The sequence below is a fragment of the Xenopus laevis genome, chromosome 1L (assembly GCF_017654675.1).
Source record: "Xenopus laevis strain J_2021 chromosome 1L, Xenopus_laevis_v10.1, whole genome shotgun sequence".
Taxonomy (NCBI): domain Eukaryota; kingdom Metazoa; phylum Chordata; class Amphibia; order Anura; family Pipidae; genus Xenopus; species Xenopus laevis.
In genome coordinates this window covers 18,767,512-18,785,397 of record NC_054371.1, presented here as the reverse complement: position 1 = coordinate 18,785,397, position 17,886 = coordinate 18,767,512, and the positions used below count along the sequence as shown (strand labels likewise).

Genomic DNA, 17,886 nt, shown 5'->3' with positions numbered 1-17,886 from the left:
ATTTGAATACGGCCGCATATGGACCTATTCGACCAAAAACTGACCTATTAGACCAAAAAAAACTTCGACTTAATTTCGGTTGGTCTTTTTGAATTAAAATTTTGAAATTTTTTCACTTCGAAATTCGAACCCTTGATAAATATGCCCCTAAAGGCCGAATTGCGAATTTATGTGAGTTTTTTAAAACTCTCATAAACTCCCTTGAACATGAATTTTGATCTAAATTTATTATAAAAATCAATTTTTTTTTAAACTGGGGTGAATAGGATTGACGGAAAACTCGAATCAAACTCGGATATGATTCAAATTTTGAAAACTCGATACGAGTTTTTTCTCTGAAAAAAAAAAACGTGAATGTCAGGGAGGCTGCAAAAAACTCCAAATTGATCCATGGACCACTCCCATTTGCTTAAACGGCAATTCGGCAGGTTTTAGGTGGTGAATAGTCAAATTCGAGTTGCTAAAGGGCCAGAGTATGAAAAATCTCGAAAATCTAATTTTTTGAAAAACTCAAAACGAATTTGAATAACTCCCTAGTCGAATTTAACAGTTTTGACCATCAAATAACTTGAAGAAATTGAATTTCAAATTCAAATTTTTAATTCTACCCTTAATAAATCTGCCCTTGAGTGTCGAAGAGGGCAGAGGATCTCTTTAAATATGGCATTTCACCCTCCAGCCCAGGCCTGAAGCAGTTACTGTGTAACCTGCCTGTGGAGACTCTACTAACTAACATTCCATTTAAAGGGGAACTCCGGCTTCCAAACCAAAATTTGATAATCACACAGAAACCCCTAATATACCCATCACATTTAAGTATGAATAAATGCTATTTTCTATGCTGTTTAACACTTCTTATCTTTCTGCATCATTTCAAATCCTGGCAGGGAAGGAGGGACTAAACACTGATGTTACAAATTGTCACAACTACTCAACAGCTTACAGACAGCATGCCGGAACTACATAACCCACAATGCATTGCACTGGGATGTTCTGTTCCTTATTAAAATCACGTGTGCAGGGAATTGTGGGGTTTGGAGGATGCAGGGTTACCCGAAAAACCAGCCGTACACTACGGTAGAAGTTCCGGGTGCGGGTATAGACGCAGGTCGGCGGTTCTGCGGGTGTTCTCAATAGCGATTTTTACACTTTTTCTAAGGCCTACTTCCGATGATGTCACTTCCGGTTTACAATGACAGCACTTCCCGTTTTACTCCTTTTTTCTGATCACGCCTACTTCCGATGACGTCACTTCCGGGTTACAATGACAGCACTTCCTGTTTTACTCCTTTTATTCGGATCACACCTACTTCTAATGATGTCACTTCCGGTTTACGACAGCGCTTCCTGTTTCTTGATGGCCAGCAGGTCGCGTAGCGGGTCCAAGTGGGTAAGTATGCAGGTTGCGGGTCTGGTTTAACAAATTGGTTCCGCGCAGGACTCTAGTCAGAGAGATCAGCAGGAGAGCAGGTGGCTAGGCTTAGGGAACTGTCATAAACCATTAAAAATCATGAAAATCTGTATATTTTTTAATTGATGTACATTGCAAAGTTGCTTGAAATGATTTTTACTTTTCAAAAAGCTTGTTATGTTTTGTGTGTAGTTCCCCTTTAAATACCTCATCTCGTGACCAGTGAGTTTTTTATGACTGCTAATCATCGTATTTCCCCCGAGTGGGTATTTGTGTAGCCAGAGTGAGCAGAGGAAATATACTACATGACGTGGAGTAAAAACAGCCTTTAATAAATTTACACGGTCGCACTGTTTTCATCCCATAGAAAAATACAGTCATTCTTCCACATATACAGACTCTCACACACGGCCCTACAGTCACTGTCTGGTCCCTCACATACGGGATCCATCAGCCACAAATTCACTTGGATTGAGCCTGAATGACAAGATGGAGATTCATAGTGTTCTGTAATGTTTCAAGTGCATCAAGATGGAGATGAAGGAAACAATAGCAGCAGCCTCCCCCTCTGCTACAATAAGGGCAGCTTTATCAAGGGTCCAATTCAAAATTCTAATTTTCTAGTTTTTTTATGGCCAAAACTGTCAAATTCAACTAGGGAATTGTTAAAATGCGATTCAAATTCGATTTTCAAGATTTATCCTACGCTGGCCATTTAAGAACTCTAATTTGACTATTTGCCACCTAAAATCTGCCGAATTACTGTTTAAGTCAATGGGAGAAGTCCAGGGATCAATTCGGAGTTGTTTGCAGCCTTCCTGACATTCGAGTTCTTCAAATTAAGTTTTCGGGTCGATTCAATTCAACCGTGTTTCAAAAATTGGATTTCATTCATAAATTATAATTGGTCAAATTTCGAATTTAGGGGAGTTTTTAAAAACTCTAGGGATGCACCGAATCCACTATTTTGGATTCAGACGAACCCCCAAATCCTTTAGGAAGGATTCAGCCAAATACCGAACATTTTTTACTTTCTTGTTTTGTGACAAAAAAGTGATGTGATTTCCCTCCCCGCCCCTAATTTGCATATGCAAATTGCATATGCAAATTATGATTAGGATTCGGTTTGGCCGGACAGAAGGATTTGGCCGAATACGAATCCTGCTGAAGAAGGCCGAACCGAATCCTGGATTCGGTGCATCCCTAAAAAACTCACTTGAATTTGAAATTTGACCTTTGATAAATGGGCCATTTATCGAAGGTCGAATTTCAAATTCATGTGATTTTTTTTTTTTTTTAAATTCAAATACCGGTATGCTCACAATTTTTATTTAAAAAACATGTTAATGTCTAAGATTTGATCGAATGGTTCCGACCTGAAAATTCAAATCCTATTGGATTTGTTTTCGATTTGTACGAATCGAGTTTTTCTCTTGAAAAAAAATGTCAGGAATGTCAGGAAGACAACTAACATCTCCAAATGGCTCAACTGATCTCTGCCATTGACTTGTACATGAACTCGGCAGGGTTCAGGTGGCGAATATTCGAATTAGGACTGTTTCTATGGTCGAGTTGTGATAAATCTCACATTCAAATATACATTCAATTAGGGGGATTAAAATTCGATTGTGTGAATTTTGAAACTCGAAAAATTCAAATTTACTATTCGACCCTTGATAAATCTGCCCCTTAAAAGCGGAAAATCGTTTTGTGAAAATTGGCACCAATAGGAATCTTTACCTGCAGACTTAGCTGGTTCCTGGGCAAACTGGCATTTGCATTATTTCCTGGGGGTCCCCCAATGCAAAATATGTAACATTGTTTACTGCTAAATATGAAGCCATTCCCTTCCACAGAAGCATAGGGAAAGTATATGAAAGGACCAGTAACATCAAGTGTTTTTTTTTAAAAAAAATTGTTAGTATACTGTACATCGAAGAAAAAAAAAAACCACAAAGACAAATTAAACTTTGAGATTGCTAAGTCTTTATTAAGAAATAACTTACCGAAACTCTGCATGTGCTCCTCTTCAGAAAAGGCAACAGGGTGACAATCCATTGTGCGGCGATCGATTTCTCCTCCCTGGCTATCTGCCTATAAGGAAGGCAGGGGGGAGTATTCGAGCGCCGCACGATGGATCGCCTTTTCTGAAGAGGAGCGCAACTGGAGTTTCTGTAAGTTATTTCTTAATAAAAACTTAGCGATTTCAAAGTTTCATTTGTCTTTGTGTTTTTTGTTGTTGTATACTTACAATTTTTTTTTTTTTAAATTTATGTTACTGGTCTTTTAACAGAGCAGACAATGTGCCCAATAGAATGCCTCATACACACATGGGCATTCTATACTGCATGAGAAACTTTCCCTCTGCTATGGACAGAGATTTACACAGAGCTAATGCATTTCTAGCCAAAGGAAAAATAGGAAATATCATTTTAAAAAGGGGGAAATTAACCTGTTGCTGAACTGCACCTCCCGACATCCTCAGACAGACAAGAGTGTCATTCTCTCCAAGAAGAGGCTGTTAAATTACTTCTAGCTTCTCGCAGGCTGTCAGAGAATGCTGGGAGTTGTGGCTGAAGATCACAGATGGGAGATGCTGCTGGGGCACTCACATGCTCAGTGGGATCTGATTGGCTGTTGAGAAGCTAAGCTTAGGGCTCGTCACTAATTATCCAGCAGAAAATGAGCTTCCCCTGTAATATAAGACGATGCTACAGGGCTGATTATTAAATTCTGATGCTAATTGTGAATCAGCAGGAAAGAAGATGGGGAGCTACTGTGGCATCTTTGGAGACACAGATCTTTACTGCTAAAGGGATGTGGTTGCCTTGGGCTGGTACAGAAGTGCAAAACATAATGTACAACATTTCTAGCTACTTCTTTAGTTACGCTTTAGTTCTCTTTTAAAGCAGAAGGAGATGCTAAAACTAAGTAAGCTTTATCAGAAGTATAAATACAACAGTAAACCCTCTGCTGCTCTGAGTCCTCTGTCAAAAGAAACACCACATTTCTCTCCTTCTATTGTGTACTCATGGGCTTCTGTATCAGACTTCCTGTTTTCAGATTAAACCTCCAGGGCTAGGGTTTGAGCATGCTCAGTTTGCTCCTCTCCCTACTGTAATCTGAGCCCAGAGCTATAAGTGAGTAGGGAGAGACTTAGGCAGGAAGTGATGTCACACCAAGCTAATATGGCAGCTCCTAAACAGAAAGAGCTTCTAGAGCCGTTTACTCAGGTATGGTAAATCATTCTGTAGAATAAATATAGTGTTATAGCTTGCACTATTGTGGCTAATCTATCGGCAATAAACTGCTTCCATAGCTTTCCTTCTCCTTTAAGCAGCAGGGAGAGGAGCACAGTGCAAAAACATGCCATTCCCAATAGGAAGAGCAGAAGGGCCCCGGCAGAGAGATGGAAATGAGTGGAGGAAAGTTAGGCCACATCCGTAAAGAGAGATATATAGATAAATATATATATAAATATATATAAAGCAAAATATTTTCACAAAAGAAAGTGAACATGTCAAAAACCAGGGACGTCTCCAAGAATGAGAATATGTACAGTATATCTTTAACTCCTGAGAGCTGCTAGCCGTGACTGCATGGCCTCCAGGTCCTCCTCTTCCTCTTCATCAGATGCAGCCATAGCCCCTGTGATCTCAGGCTCCGGTAAGGCATCGGTGACTTTGCTGGGAGCTTTCCCCAACGCCCCTGAAAATGAGAGAGATCTCAGATATCACTTTATAACTGTCAGCAAGAGAGGTGCGCTATTAACCTTATAAATCCTTAAATACAGGCACCTAAAATGAAAAGAAACTACACATAGAGTAGTACGTTCGGCTCTTTCTAGAAATAACTTTGATGTTAGAACTACTCACAATCGTGATCCTCAAACAAGAGCGTGTAGAGTGTTCTTTTTTTAGCAGGGTATATACGATGTTGAAGCGTGCGATGTTTCTGAAGGAAAGAGACGCTACAGATGGTGAAGAATCGTTAGAGATCCGACTTAGACCCTGCGGGTCCTAAGGACTTACCGGACTGCCGTCAGAAGAGAGCGTTGGAAGACTCGCAAAGAGATCGCTCGATGCCGACGTGTTTCCCAGGCGCTGTTTGGACACCGTTCCCTGAGTTCAGGCAGCCTCGCTCACCCGCTGCGCGTCCGCAAACACTGCTGTTTCTCGTTCCACAGTCAGTCAGCTCGCCTCCGGTGCCGTGCAAAGGTTAAATAAGTGATTCGGAAGGGGATTAATTCTATAACAAACTTTTATTTCATTTAATACAAAGGCCCAACGCGTTTCATATCCTACGATACTTCCTCAGGGGCATCACGTGTGTAACATCACGTCCAAGATTATATAGGGTAGATCATTTCATTAGCCTAATTGGTAATTGGCTACAAGGTTTCGTTTCCACAATTAACACTTTCGTTTAAGAATACATCCATTATAATAAATTACATTAAAATAATTAATTTAAACATACTTAAATAGTAATAAAACATTATTAAGTTAAAAAGCACTTCAAATCAATTTCTATATTTAAACCTTTGGGAGCGAGTGTTTTAAGTTTATGTATCCAGTATGTTTCTTCTCTCGATATTATTTGTATAATATCACTTCCTCGCCAGTGATTTTTCTTTTGTACTATTCCCATGAATTTTAAAAGTGAGGGGTCTGAGTTGTGATGAGTTTTAAAATGGGCTGAGACACTATGTGTCAATAGTCCCTTTCTTATATTATTCATATGCTCCCTTATTCTGATCTTCAGAGTTCTATTTGTACGTCCAATATATTGGAGATTACAGGGACATTCTAATAAATAAATTACATTGTTGCTATTGCATGTTAACAGCGACTTAATAGTAAATTCTTCTTTTGTTACTTTTGAATCAAATGTTTTATAATTTCTATCATTGTTTGTACTTGTTTTACAGCCTTTACAGGTTCTGCATGTGAAAAATCCGTTTATTTTTTCTTTAGAGAAATGGTTACTTATTGATTTTTGATCTACAGGAGGTAGCACTTGTCTACCTCCTGTAGATCAAAAATCAATAAGTAACCATTTCTCTAAAGAAAAAATAAACGGATTTTTCACATGCAGAACCTGTAAAGGCTGTAAAACAAGTACAAACAATGATAGAAATTATAAAACATTTGATTCAAAAGTAACAAAAGAAGAATTTACTATTAAGTCGCTGTTAACATGCAATAGCAACAATGTAATTTATTTATTAGAATGTCCCTGTAATCTCCAATATATTGGACGTACAAATAGAACTCTGAAGATCAGAATAAGGGAGCATATGAATAATATAAGAAAGGGACTATTGACACATAGTGTCTCAGCCCATTTTAAAACTCATCACAACTCAGACCCCTCACTTTTAAAATTCATGGGAATAGTACAAAAGAAAAATCACTGGCGAGGAAGTGATATTATACAAATAATATCGAGAGAAGAAACATACTGGATACATAAACTTAAAACACTCGCTCCCAAAGGTTTAAATATAGAAATTGATTTGAAGTGCTTTTTAACTTAATAATGTTTTATTACTATTTAAGTATGTTTAAATTAATTATTTTAATGTAATTTATTATAATGGATGTATTCTTAAACGAAAGTGTTAATTGTGGAAACGAAACCTTGTAGCCAATTACCAATTAGGCTAATGAAATGATCTACCCTATATAATCTTGGACGTGATGTTACACACGTGATGCCCCTGAGGAAGTATCGTAGGATATGAAACGCGTTGGGCCTTTGTATTAAATGAAATAAAAGTTTGTTATAGAATTAATCCCCTTCCGAATCACTTATTTAACCTTTGCACGGCACCGGAGGCGAGCTGACTGACTGTGGAACGAGAAACAGCAGTGTTTGCGGACGCGCAGCGGGTGAGCGAGGCTGCCTGAACTCAGGGAACGGTGTCCAAACAGCGCCTGGGAAACACGTCGGCATCGAGCGATCTCTTTGCGAGTCTTCCAACGCTCTCTTCTGACGGCAGTCCGGTAAGTCCTTAGGACCCGCAGGGTCTAAGTCGGATCTCTAACGATTCTTCACCATCTGTAGCGTCTCTTTCCTTCAGAAACATCGCACGCTTCAACATCGTATATACCCTGCTAAAAAAAGAACACTCTACACGCTCTTGTTTGAGGATCACGATTGTGAGTAGTTCTAACATCAAAGTTATTTCTAGAAAGAGCCGAACGTACTACTCTATGTGTAGTTTCTTTTCATTTTAGGTGCCTGTATTTAAGGATTTATAAGGTTAATAGCGCACCTCTCTTGCTGACTTCTATTACTCACAGTGGAAGTGTGGATCCACTATTTTTTGGTGCTGCTTTCCCCGACCCGACTATTTGTGCAACAGCGCAGCCTTCACTCAATTTTCTTTTATCACTTTATAACTGTATTTCAATTCAATCATACAGCATGAGAATGGACAAACAGCCAAGGGGGCCCCCAAATGATCCCACCAGCCCAGTTTAGCCCATCATGCGGGTGGGAAATCTGGACAAAGATCCACTCGTTTGGCAGCCTCTCATGCAATGGAAGTGTGCCAGATTAATGCTGCAGAGCTGTGTAACATATACTTGAAGCTGAGTTTGTTATATATTTGCTCTTAAAGGACATGAAACCCCCCCCCCCACGCAAAAATGTAATCAGTGAAAAGCCTCTTTGAAACCTCTCTCTCTCTAAATACCTGACACTCTGGTTGTTAAAATGTTAATTGTAAGGCTGCAGCATTTCCTTAATCACTTAGAATTCCTTCTCCTCCTCTAACCCACTCAGCCCCATTCCCTTTGGCTGTTGGCTCATGAGCATGCTCAGTTCTTCTCAGCTCAGATTACTAAACACACACTCCAGTCTAACAGCCAATGAAGAGATAGCATTGCTGGTTCCCATAGAAACTCCAGCTGTCTGATCCTATATTTTTTTTCTCCTAACCACCTTTCCTGAGCTCAGAGTAACCATTACAATGTTCAATCCAAACAGTGATTGTCATCATAGTAAATTCTGCCCATGTTCGCCTGCATTCTTCAATTGCATGACCTTTACATCGCACATGCGCTGTTGGCAGATATAAATGCATTGATGATGTGTCAGAGGGAAAATGGCCACTGAGTGAAAGCTTCTATTTGTTTTAGGTAAATGCAATAACACTGGCAAACAGAGGGGGTATTTACAATACAAATAATGCCATTTGGGTGGGGGAGATATGCCCAACTTATATTCATGGTAGGAAAATGCAGGCTTTACATGTCCTTTAATTAAATGGGTGGTTCACCTTTAAATTAATAGTATAGTATAGTATAGTATAGTTATAGAATGGACAATTCTAAAAAACTTTTCACATTTTTTTTTTGTTATATAGTTTTTGCATTATTTCCCTTCTCCTTCTGACTCTTTGCAGCTTTCAAATTGGGGTCACTGACCCCATCTAAAAAAACAAATGCCCTGTAAGGCTACAAGTATAGTTATTGCTACTTTTTATTACTCATCTTTCTATTGAGTCCCTCTCATATTCATATTCCAGTCTCTTATTCAAATCAATGCATGGTAGCTAGGGTAATTTGGACCCTAGCAACCAGATTGTTGAAATGGCAAACTGGAGAGCTGCTGAACTCAAAAAGCACAAATAATAAAAAATGAAAACGAATTGCAAATTTTCTCGGAATATCACTCTCTGCATTATACGAAAAGTTCATTTAAAGGTGAACAACCCTTTTATCAATCCTGCACAAATGTGCAGAGAGCTGTGCCAGGCTATATTTTCAGTCTTTGCTAAATATGCCCCATGGTAGTTTATAGTGGAACCTGTTCTCCCCTCTCTTTATTATATAGACGTTACATTAGTTACACCCAGCATCATTTTATTTTTTTAAGGAAAACCCCAAGGGGCAAATTCACTAAGCGCCGAAAATTTGCTTGCAACGCCTTTGCCGCACTTCGCCAGGGGAAGTTTCGCCAGGGCACCGCTAATTCACTAAAATCCAAAGTTGCGCTCAGGGAGGCGAAAGGTAGGGAAGTTGCGCTAGCGTTAATTCGTCAAGCAAAGCGAAGTTGTGCTAGCGATGCCTAATTTGCATACGGCACCAAGTTAAAGTACAATGGACGTATATGTAGCAGCAAATACATTACACAAGCCTGGGAAAGCTTAATAAAATAAAATAGAGTTGTTATATTGCCCTACACATGAGCCCACTGTATAGTTTAGGTGCCATATGTTAGGAAATGTAGGGGGGACGAAGGGTACCCCCAAAAAAATGTACGATCTTTTTCAGCCTATCACCCTTAAAAAAAGTAAAAGACGCCAGCGTTTTTTGGGACTTAGAAAAAATTTAAACTTTTTTTGAAGCAAGTCCTATCTACGCTATTGCACTTCACCTGGTCTGAGGTGGCGAAGGCAAGTCTGGCGCAAGAGGTAACGTTCAGTAAAATGCGCAAGTTAGTGAATTAGTGTAGTTACATCCCTTCGCAATAGCGCAACTTCGCCTGGCGTAAGGGTGCGAAGAAGCGCCAGAGTAGGTCCTAGCGAATTTACGTCAGCACCCGTTAGTAAATCAGCGACGTAACGAAATGACGTCACACTGGTGAATTTTCACTAGCGTTAGCAACTTTGCCCTTTAGTTAATTTGCCCTTTAGTAAATTTGCCCCCAAGCCTCTCTTACCTGCCGTGATTTCAAACAGGATCCTATCGATTTCCATCTCAGCCTGTTCCTCCATCTCATCCTGGTCTTCCATGCCTTCAAATGTGTCTTCCAGCATTTCTTCTATTATACCTGCCTGAGGGAACAGCTCACATCATGGAAATGCAATGGTTTTACACCTCCTTCATTATCATGCAGTAAAGCTTTACACATTGACCCTTAAAGTGGTTGTTCACCTTTAAATTAACTTTAAGTATGATGTAGAGAGTGATAGTTTGAGACAATATGCATTACTTTCCATTTTTTATTATTTTGCACGGTTTAGCTTTTTATTCAGCAGCTCTCTAGTTTGCAATTTCAGCCAGCTAGTTGCTAGGGTTCAAATTTCCATAGCAACCATGCAATTATTTTAATAAAAGACTGGAATATGAATAGGAGAGGCCTTAATAGAAAGATGAGTAATCAAAAGTAGAAATAACAATAAATGTTTAGCTTTACAGAGCATTTTTTTTATATGGGGTCAGTGACCCCCATTTGAAAGCTGGAATGAGTCAGAAGAAGGCACATATTTAAAAACGTGTAAAAAATAAATAATGAAGCCCAATGTAAAAGCTTCTTAGAATTGGCCATTCTAGAACGTACTAAGAGTTAAGTTAAAGGTGAACCATCCCTTTAATACACGCCTGAAAAATGACAACTAAGAGATACAACATTCCTTTATTCACAGACACATGCCCTGTGGTGCCCCAAACTGTCTCACCTTCATCATTTCTTTGGACAGTTCTCTCATGGTTGCCTGGATCTCTGGTATTTTCACCAGGTTCTGCATGGCCTTCATGACTTCTGTGCTCTTCTGCAACGATCCGGAGACTCGGAGAACAGCTAAAAAAAAAAAGCACACGGAGCAAGAATAACTTTGTGTGCTCTTCCTCTGTAGTGCATTCCAATAAGGGAGATCAATACTACAATGCAGCAGGAGAAAAAGGGATCAGTAACCACTTCTTGGCACTAAAATCTCACCTTTAGGAAATGGTTATAATGGACAACTTAAAGGTATACTGTCATGGGAAAAAAAATTCAAAACGCATCAGTTAATAGTGCTGCTCCAGCGGAATTCTCCACTGAAATCCATTTCTCAAAAGAGCAAATTTTTTTATATATAATTTTGAAATATGACATGGGGCTAGACATATTGTCAGTTTCCCAGCTGCCCCCAGTCATGTGATTTGTGCCCTTAAACTTCAGTCACTCTTTACTGCTGTACTGAAAGTTGGAGTGATATCACCCCCTCCCCCCCCCCCCAGCAGCCAAACAACAGAACAATGGGAAGGTAAACAGATAGCAGCTCCCTAACACAAGATAACAGCTGCCTGGTAGATCTAAGAACAACACTCAATAGTAAAATCCAGGTCTCACTGCAACACATTCAGTTACATTGAGTAGGAGAAACAACAGCCTGTTAGAAAGCAGTTCCATCCTAAAGTGCTGGCTCTTTCTGAAAGCACATGACCAGGCAAAATGACCTGAGATGCACCTACACACCAATATTACAACTAAATACACTTGCTGGTTCAGGAATGACATTTTATATTGTAGAGTGAATTATTTGCAGTGTAAACAGTGTAATCAAGACAGAATCCCTTTAAAGGAACAGTTCAGTGTGAAAATAAAAACTGGGTAAATAGGCTGTGCAAAATAAAAAATGTTTCTAATAAAGTTAGATAGACAAAAAATGTAATGTATAAAGGCTGAAGTGACTGGATGTCTAACATAACAGAACACTACTTACTGCTTTTCAGCTCTCTAACTCTGAGTTAGTCAGTGAAGGGGGGCCACATGGGACATAACTGTTCAGTGAGTTTGTAACTGATCCTCAGCATTCAGCTCAGATTCAAATGCAACAGTTATGACCCATGTGCCCCCCCCCAAGTCACTGATTGGTTACTACCTGGTAACCAATCAGTGGAAACCAAGAGAGGTAGTAGTGTTCTGTTATGTTAGAAATCCAGTCACTCCAGCCTTTATACATTACATTTTTGGCTAACTAACTATATTAGAAACATTTTTTAATTTGCACAGCCTATCTATTTACCCAGTTTTTATTTTTACACTGAACAATTCAGTTAAAGGTCCTGGAGATAAATGATATGGCTTAAGGCTAGCTTCCTTGGGAAATAAGTCACTTTTGCTTTTCCTCAGGGGGCTTAGTTTTTCCTTAGAACATAAAGCAAATGTCAATGAGAGCAGTTAAAGTCCAGTGTGAGATAACTTGGGGTGAGTGTAGCCTTACCCAGTTGGTTCTTCATGCTCATCAGCACAGAGTTCATGTGAGCCTTGGAGGCATACAGTTTGTTGACTGCTTTCTTGGACTGCACCACCTCTTTGGCCAATATCATGCAGGCCTCCCTGTTGCCTTTTTTGGCCGTTTCTTTGATTGACCTCTTGACTTTCTCCTGTTCCCTCTGTATATCTGCAGCAAACACAGCCAGCAATGAGAAACACCCAGATAATAAGCCCTGGGCAAAAGCAAAGGCACCCAGAGCTAGTCTGTAACTCTGCATGACACCCAGTTTGTACTAGGGATGCACCAAATCCACTATTTTGGATTCGGCCAAACCCCCGAATCCTTCGTGAAAGATTCGGGTGAATACCGAACCCTAATTTGCATATGCAAATCAGCGAGGGGAGGGGGAAAAAAAGAGTCGCTCATGGAGTGTGCAGTGAAAAATTTTTTTACTTCCTTGTTTTATGATCAAAAGTCACATGATTTCAAGGATTTGGATTCAGTTCGGCCAGGCATAATGTTTTGGCCGAATCCGAGTCCTGCTGAAAATTACCGAATCCTGGCCGAACACTGAACCTGGATTCGGTGCATCCCAAGTTTGTACTACTACTACTACTACTACTACTCACTGACTACCTGCAAAGGAGCTAAAGAAATGAGTAGGAATCAGTAGAATGTATTTTACAAATTATTAACTCAACTTTATCATTTATCTTTAGTCATTGAAAGTCATTTGCACTGACGTAGGTGTGACACAATATGCTCTGCCAATCCTACCTGACCTTGTGACTGAGATGTATTCATATACATACATAAATACACATACATACGTATATATATATATATATATATATATATATATATATATATATATATATATATATATATATATATATATATATATATATATATATATATATATATATATATATATAAAGAGCAAAAAAAGCCAGCACAGCTCGTTTAAAAAGTCTTGTTGCCTGGGTGCTAACAGCAAAATAGTAATGTATATCTGGAAACAGGCGAGCACACACAGGTCTTAATTGCAAAACAAAAGGTGTTTATTAAACAAAAAACTGACGTTTCGGCTAGCACTCTAGCCTTTCTCACTTTGAGAAAGGCTAGAGTGCTAGCCGAAACGTCAGTTTTTTGTTTAATAAACACCTTTTGTTTTGCAATTAAGACCTGTGTGTGCTCGCCTGTTTCCAGATATATATATATATATATATATATATATATATATATATATATATATGATAAAGGATCAGCACACTCATTTGTAGATCAATCAAATGTGTTTTTATTCAACACAGCATTGTGTCCAACGTTTCGGTCCCACTTGGGGACCTTTATCAAGGATGCAGTGCTATACATTAGAAGTGTTTATATACCCTCCCCCACATGTGAAATTTGGCGCCTTGATGAAACCAAGTGCATGTATATGGACTGATGACGTCATCAAGGCGCCAAATTTCACATGTGGGGGAGGGTATATAAACACTTCTAATGTATAGCACTGCATCCTTGATAAAGGTCCCCAAGTGGGACCGAAACGTTGGACACAATGCTGTGTTGAATAAAAACACATTTGATTGATCTACAAATGAGTGTGCTGATCCTTTATCATATATATAATACAACATTTGAACGTGCACCTCAGCAAACCAAGAGGAAAGAGTGCGGACACCCATGAGACTTGTATGTATATATATATATATATATATATATATATATATATATATATATATATATATATATATATATATATATATATATATATATATATATATATATATATATATATATATATATAAATTCTGTATAGAGAGATGCACCCCAGGAACCTTTGCAATAATAAAAAAAGAAATTCACTTTTTAAAATGTCTTCATAAATACTTTAATATCAATCAGTCTCATCTGAACACCTTTCAGCAGGGTCTTGAGAAAGGTCTTAGGACAAGACAAACATTTTGGCCTGTTATTTGGGTGGCATAATGTTTATAAAAAGCAACTAAAGAACAGTGATATTAAATTCATACACACAGAATAAAGTGCCCAATAAATGTAAATACTGAGCACACAGGAAAGTGGATATTTGGGCCAATGAGAACTCCGCCGAATTGTTAGATCTCCAGGTAAGTGATCAGATCAAAATGGAAGTCTATGGAGACCCATCAATGCACGTATGCAGTCCTCACCCAACGGAATTTTCAAGCCTATCCGATCAATATCTGGTCACTTTTCTGGTATCAATTGGGCAGGACCACAAGAGCCCTATGCATGACCCGATAAGTTGACAACTGGGTCAGCCAATGAGTAGCCAGCGTCAGTGTGCTAAGTTTGCCTTCCATAAACAAACACAATATTTACCCTTTCAGTGTCTCCATCAAGAAACTATACATCACATTGCCATAGAGTAAGACTTGTTCCTTTATATTGAACTCACCTCTTATTTGTCTGTCAATCACTCGCATTTCTTTCCGGATTTTAAGTGACCATTCATTGACCTAGTGAGGGATAGAAGAGAAAGCAAGTAAAACACATTACCCATAATGCACGAATGGATGTTGGCACAGACCCTAATGATAGAATGGGCTGCTAAGGTTCTAGAACAGTGACAGTCCTGAAAGGCTTTTAGAATAACAACGAGAAATAGAATAGCATGTCTGCGAGGGCCAAGTATTCCTCCTACTAAATCAGCAGAGAGTCTTGTCAACACTGTTTATTGTTATATATAGCGAGGAAAGTCAAAACAACTATCTGAGGAGGGGATAGAGGAACCTTGTACCTAGTGAATGCGCAACCTTGCCTCGTATCTTGGATTAAGTCTTCTCATTGGACAGACAATGTAGTTGTGGTACCTGCATTTACACCGGGTTGTGGCATTTCACAACAAACCATTTCTTAAAGGGATGGTTCACCTTTAAAGGACAACAAAAGCTTAAATAAAGAAATGGCTTGAAATGTTGTACATTATGTTTTGTGCTTCTGTACCAGCCCAAGGCAACCACAGCCCTAAAGATCTGTGTCTCCAAAGATGCCCCAGTAGCTCCCCATCTTCTTTTCTGCTGATTCACTGCACATGCTCTGTGCTGCTGTCACTTACTGAGCTTAGGGACCCACTCACAATATACAGTACCCATAGAATAGAAATGTCACAATATAAGGCTGATTAGTAATTAATACACATAATTACTACATGGCAGCACAGAAACCAGTGCAATTAGCATCAGAATTTAATAATCAGCAAACCTGTAGCATCAGCTTATATTACAGGGGAAGCTCATTTTCTGCTGGATAATTAGTGACGAGCCCTAAGCTTAGCTTCTCAACAGCCAATCAGAGCCCACTGAGCATGTGAGTGTCACAGACACTTTCCAAGATGGTGACCCCCTGTGACAAGTTTGAAGTCCTGGATCATTGCTGCTATTGATAAGCTGAAACTTTAGCCTCGTGCAATAAGTCCAGTGTATAAAATATGCAATTTTTAGCCCTATTCATTGTTAGGGTTTAGTTCTCCTTTAAGCTAACATTTAGTATGTTATAGAATGGCAAAGTCTTAGCAACTTTTCAATTGGCCTTCATTTTTTTCTCTTTCTATGGTTTTTAATTAAGCGAATTGCTTCTAGGCCTATTGGGGGGATTGGTTAGTCGTAGAGTTGCCACCTTTTATGGGAAAAAATACCGGCATTCCTATATTCTTGCCATTTTTTCCTATTAATAAAATTGGCATCAAGCCTCAGTTTTACCGGCCAGGCAGGTAAAATACGGGCCAGGTGGCAACCCTAGTTTTGTCATATGACAGTTGCCTATGTGAAGGAAAGGATAAACCCTAAGACTCATAGCAGAACATAAACAGTAAAATCTTACACTGGTAACTAAGACGTTTCCATGGATATTGGGTACACTGTTAACTATGGGGGAAAGAAGTTATTATTGGAAGCAAGGGTGTCAGTGATACAAGGAGAGCAGACTGAGGGACATAGAAGGCAGTATGTGCACCACACAGGGTTAAAGAGGAATGAACAAAAACATAATTAAAAGCTACTTTTCCAATATACATTCATTAGACATTTTCAATAGTATGTAAAGCAGCGCGTGACTAGTGGTTTACACATTGCTGCACTGCTGGCTCTGACTCCTGAAAGCACCAAGCAGAAGGCAGCTCACACACCTGCAGGACTACTGGCTTCTGCTACATTGTTTCTGGAGTCAGAATAAGAGAAACAAAGACAAACAAAAGCCATGGCATTTAGGAATGACTATAAAACCAACGAGGGTGATTAGTTGATACAGAGCAGAAAGTTGCAATTTCTCTCATTGATCAGCAAGCAGTGTTTGGGTGGAGTTCCCCTTTAATCGCTGCTGTATTTATACGGACCCCAGCGCTCACTCGCACATCCCCAGCTATTTGCCAACTCACTCACCAGGTCCTTGGGCGGCCTCTCCTGCGTTTTGCCGAACAGACCCATTTTCACTCAGTGTCAACAACCCAAACAGCTTCCCTGAAACTTCCCCACCACTTCCTGTGCCAGAACTCCCCTTACTTCCGCCAGCCCTTTGACGTCACCGAAAATGCGAGCGTCATGGCGTAGCTTTGCAAGAGCGCTACTTCCGCCCGTACTTACGATGGTTACTTCCTGATATAGAACTTGAATGGAGGTGGTTTCATTCACATACATTACACGAAAGTTGTTGCTGTTTATATCCAGCAGTAGCCTGATTCCCTGTCTCTCAGACACACCTGTAGCAAAGCCAAGGCCCTGTCAAGCAGCTAATGTTCCCTATAATTTCTCACACAGACAGAGCTGAAGAGAAAATCTGAGGCAAAATGAACCCCCCTATTGAAAATTGACTTCTATAATAAGTCAGCTGGGTGTTCCATGGCCAAACCTCGACATTGAAGGGCTCTGGCCTTGGTCCTTTGCTCTTCATCTTGTTTATTAAAGGATAAGTAAACCTTAAAAATAAGTGAATGTAAAACTGACGAGGGGGCTGTTCTAAGCACTTTTGCAATGTACATTCGTTATTTGTTTATTTTTTATTCCAAGGTATTAAAGGAGGCATGTACTGGTAAAGGGAAACTATCGCAAAAATTATAATTTAATGTAAGCAAGCCATCATCATACTTTATCTTCACTATTTGTCTCTCAGCATCTGTTTCTCTTCATTCTGTCTTCATGCAGGTGAAAATATTGAACACGGAGCACCAGCTGTCATTAAAATCCATATTTTATTGATTCTTCATTAAAAGACGAGCAGGACATGAATCCCAAAGCACGCTTGACGCGTTTCGTGGACTCTTTGAGCCACTTTCTCAAAAGCTATCATGCAGGATTTGGGTGTCAGAGTGTTTGGAGGGGTGAGTGTGTGAAAGCTGGGTTTCATTTGGAGGGGTTGAACTTGATGGACTTTGGTCTTTTTTCAACCCAACTTAACTATGTGACTATTTGTAACTATGTATGTCATAGAACTCCGAGGTGACTTCTGATATCTAATATATTTTACAACAGGCGGTACATTATTCTTCAGACCAACG

At 39.3% G+C, this 17,886-nt stretch overlaps 2 protein-coding genes across 2 annotated transcripts in view; both read right to left on the bottom strand.

The window, feature by feature from the left end:
* Nucleotides 1-4,858: 4,858 nt before the first annotated feature.
* LOC121402011 (charged multivesicular body protein 3-like) lies at nt 4,859-16,931 on the bottom strand. Its single transcript, XM_041587490.1, has 6 exons — nt 16,775-16,931; nt 14,794-14,854; nt 12,354-12,533; nt 10,824-10,945; nt 10,085-10,199; nt 4,859-5,119 (listed from the first exon to the last, which is right to left on the bottom strand). The coding sequence occupies exons 1-6, from the start codon at nt 16,817-16,819 to the stop codon at nt 4,980-4,982; spliced, it is 663 nt and encodes a 220-aa protein (XP_041443424.1). The 5' UTR covers nt 16,820-16,931; the 3' UTR covers nt 4,859-4,979.
* rnf103.L (ring finger protein 103 L homeolog) overlaps nt 4,859-17,886 on the bottom strand; it is a 35,673-nt gene continuing 22,645 nt past the window's right edge. Inside the window, exons 3-7 of the mRNA XM_041571981.1 lie at nt 14,794-14,854; nt 12,354-12,533; nt 10,824-10,945; nt 10,085-10,199; nt 4,859-5,119 (exon numbers count right to left, since the gene is read on the bottom strand). Of these exons, the coding sequence (XP_041427915.1) occupies nt 4,980-5,119; nt 10,085-10,199; nt 10,824-10,945; nt 12,354-12,533; nt 14,794-14,854 (618 nt within the window). The 3' untranslated portion in view covers nt 4,859-4,979. The remainder of the gene's footprint in view (nt 5,120-10,084; nt 10,200-10,823; nt 10,946-12,353; nt 12,534-14,793; nt 14,855-17,886) is intronic.

What these genes read in the sequence shown, in the direction of transcription:
- LOC121402011 (XM_041587490.1), bottom strand. Translation starts at nt 16,819, where the DNA reads ATGGGTCTGTTCGGCAAAACGCAGGAGAGGCCGCCCAAGGACCTG. An exon ending in AGAGGCCGCCCAAGGACCTG is followed by an intron (nt 14,855 to 16,774) that starts GTGAGTGAGTTG and finishes ATCCCTCACTAG; the next exon opens with GTCAATGAATGGTCACTTAA. An exon ending in CCTGTTTGAAATCACGGCAG is followed by an intron (nt 5,120 to 10,084) that starts GTAAGAGAGGCT and finishes TCTCATTTTCAG; the next exon opens with GGGCGTTGGGGAAAGCTCCC.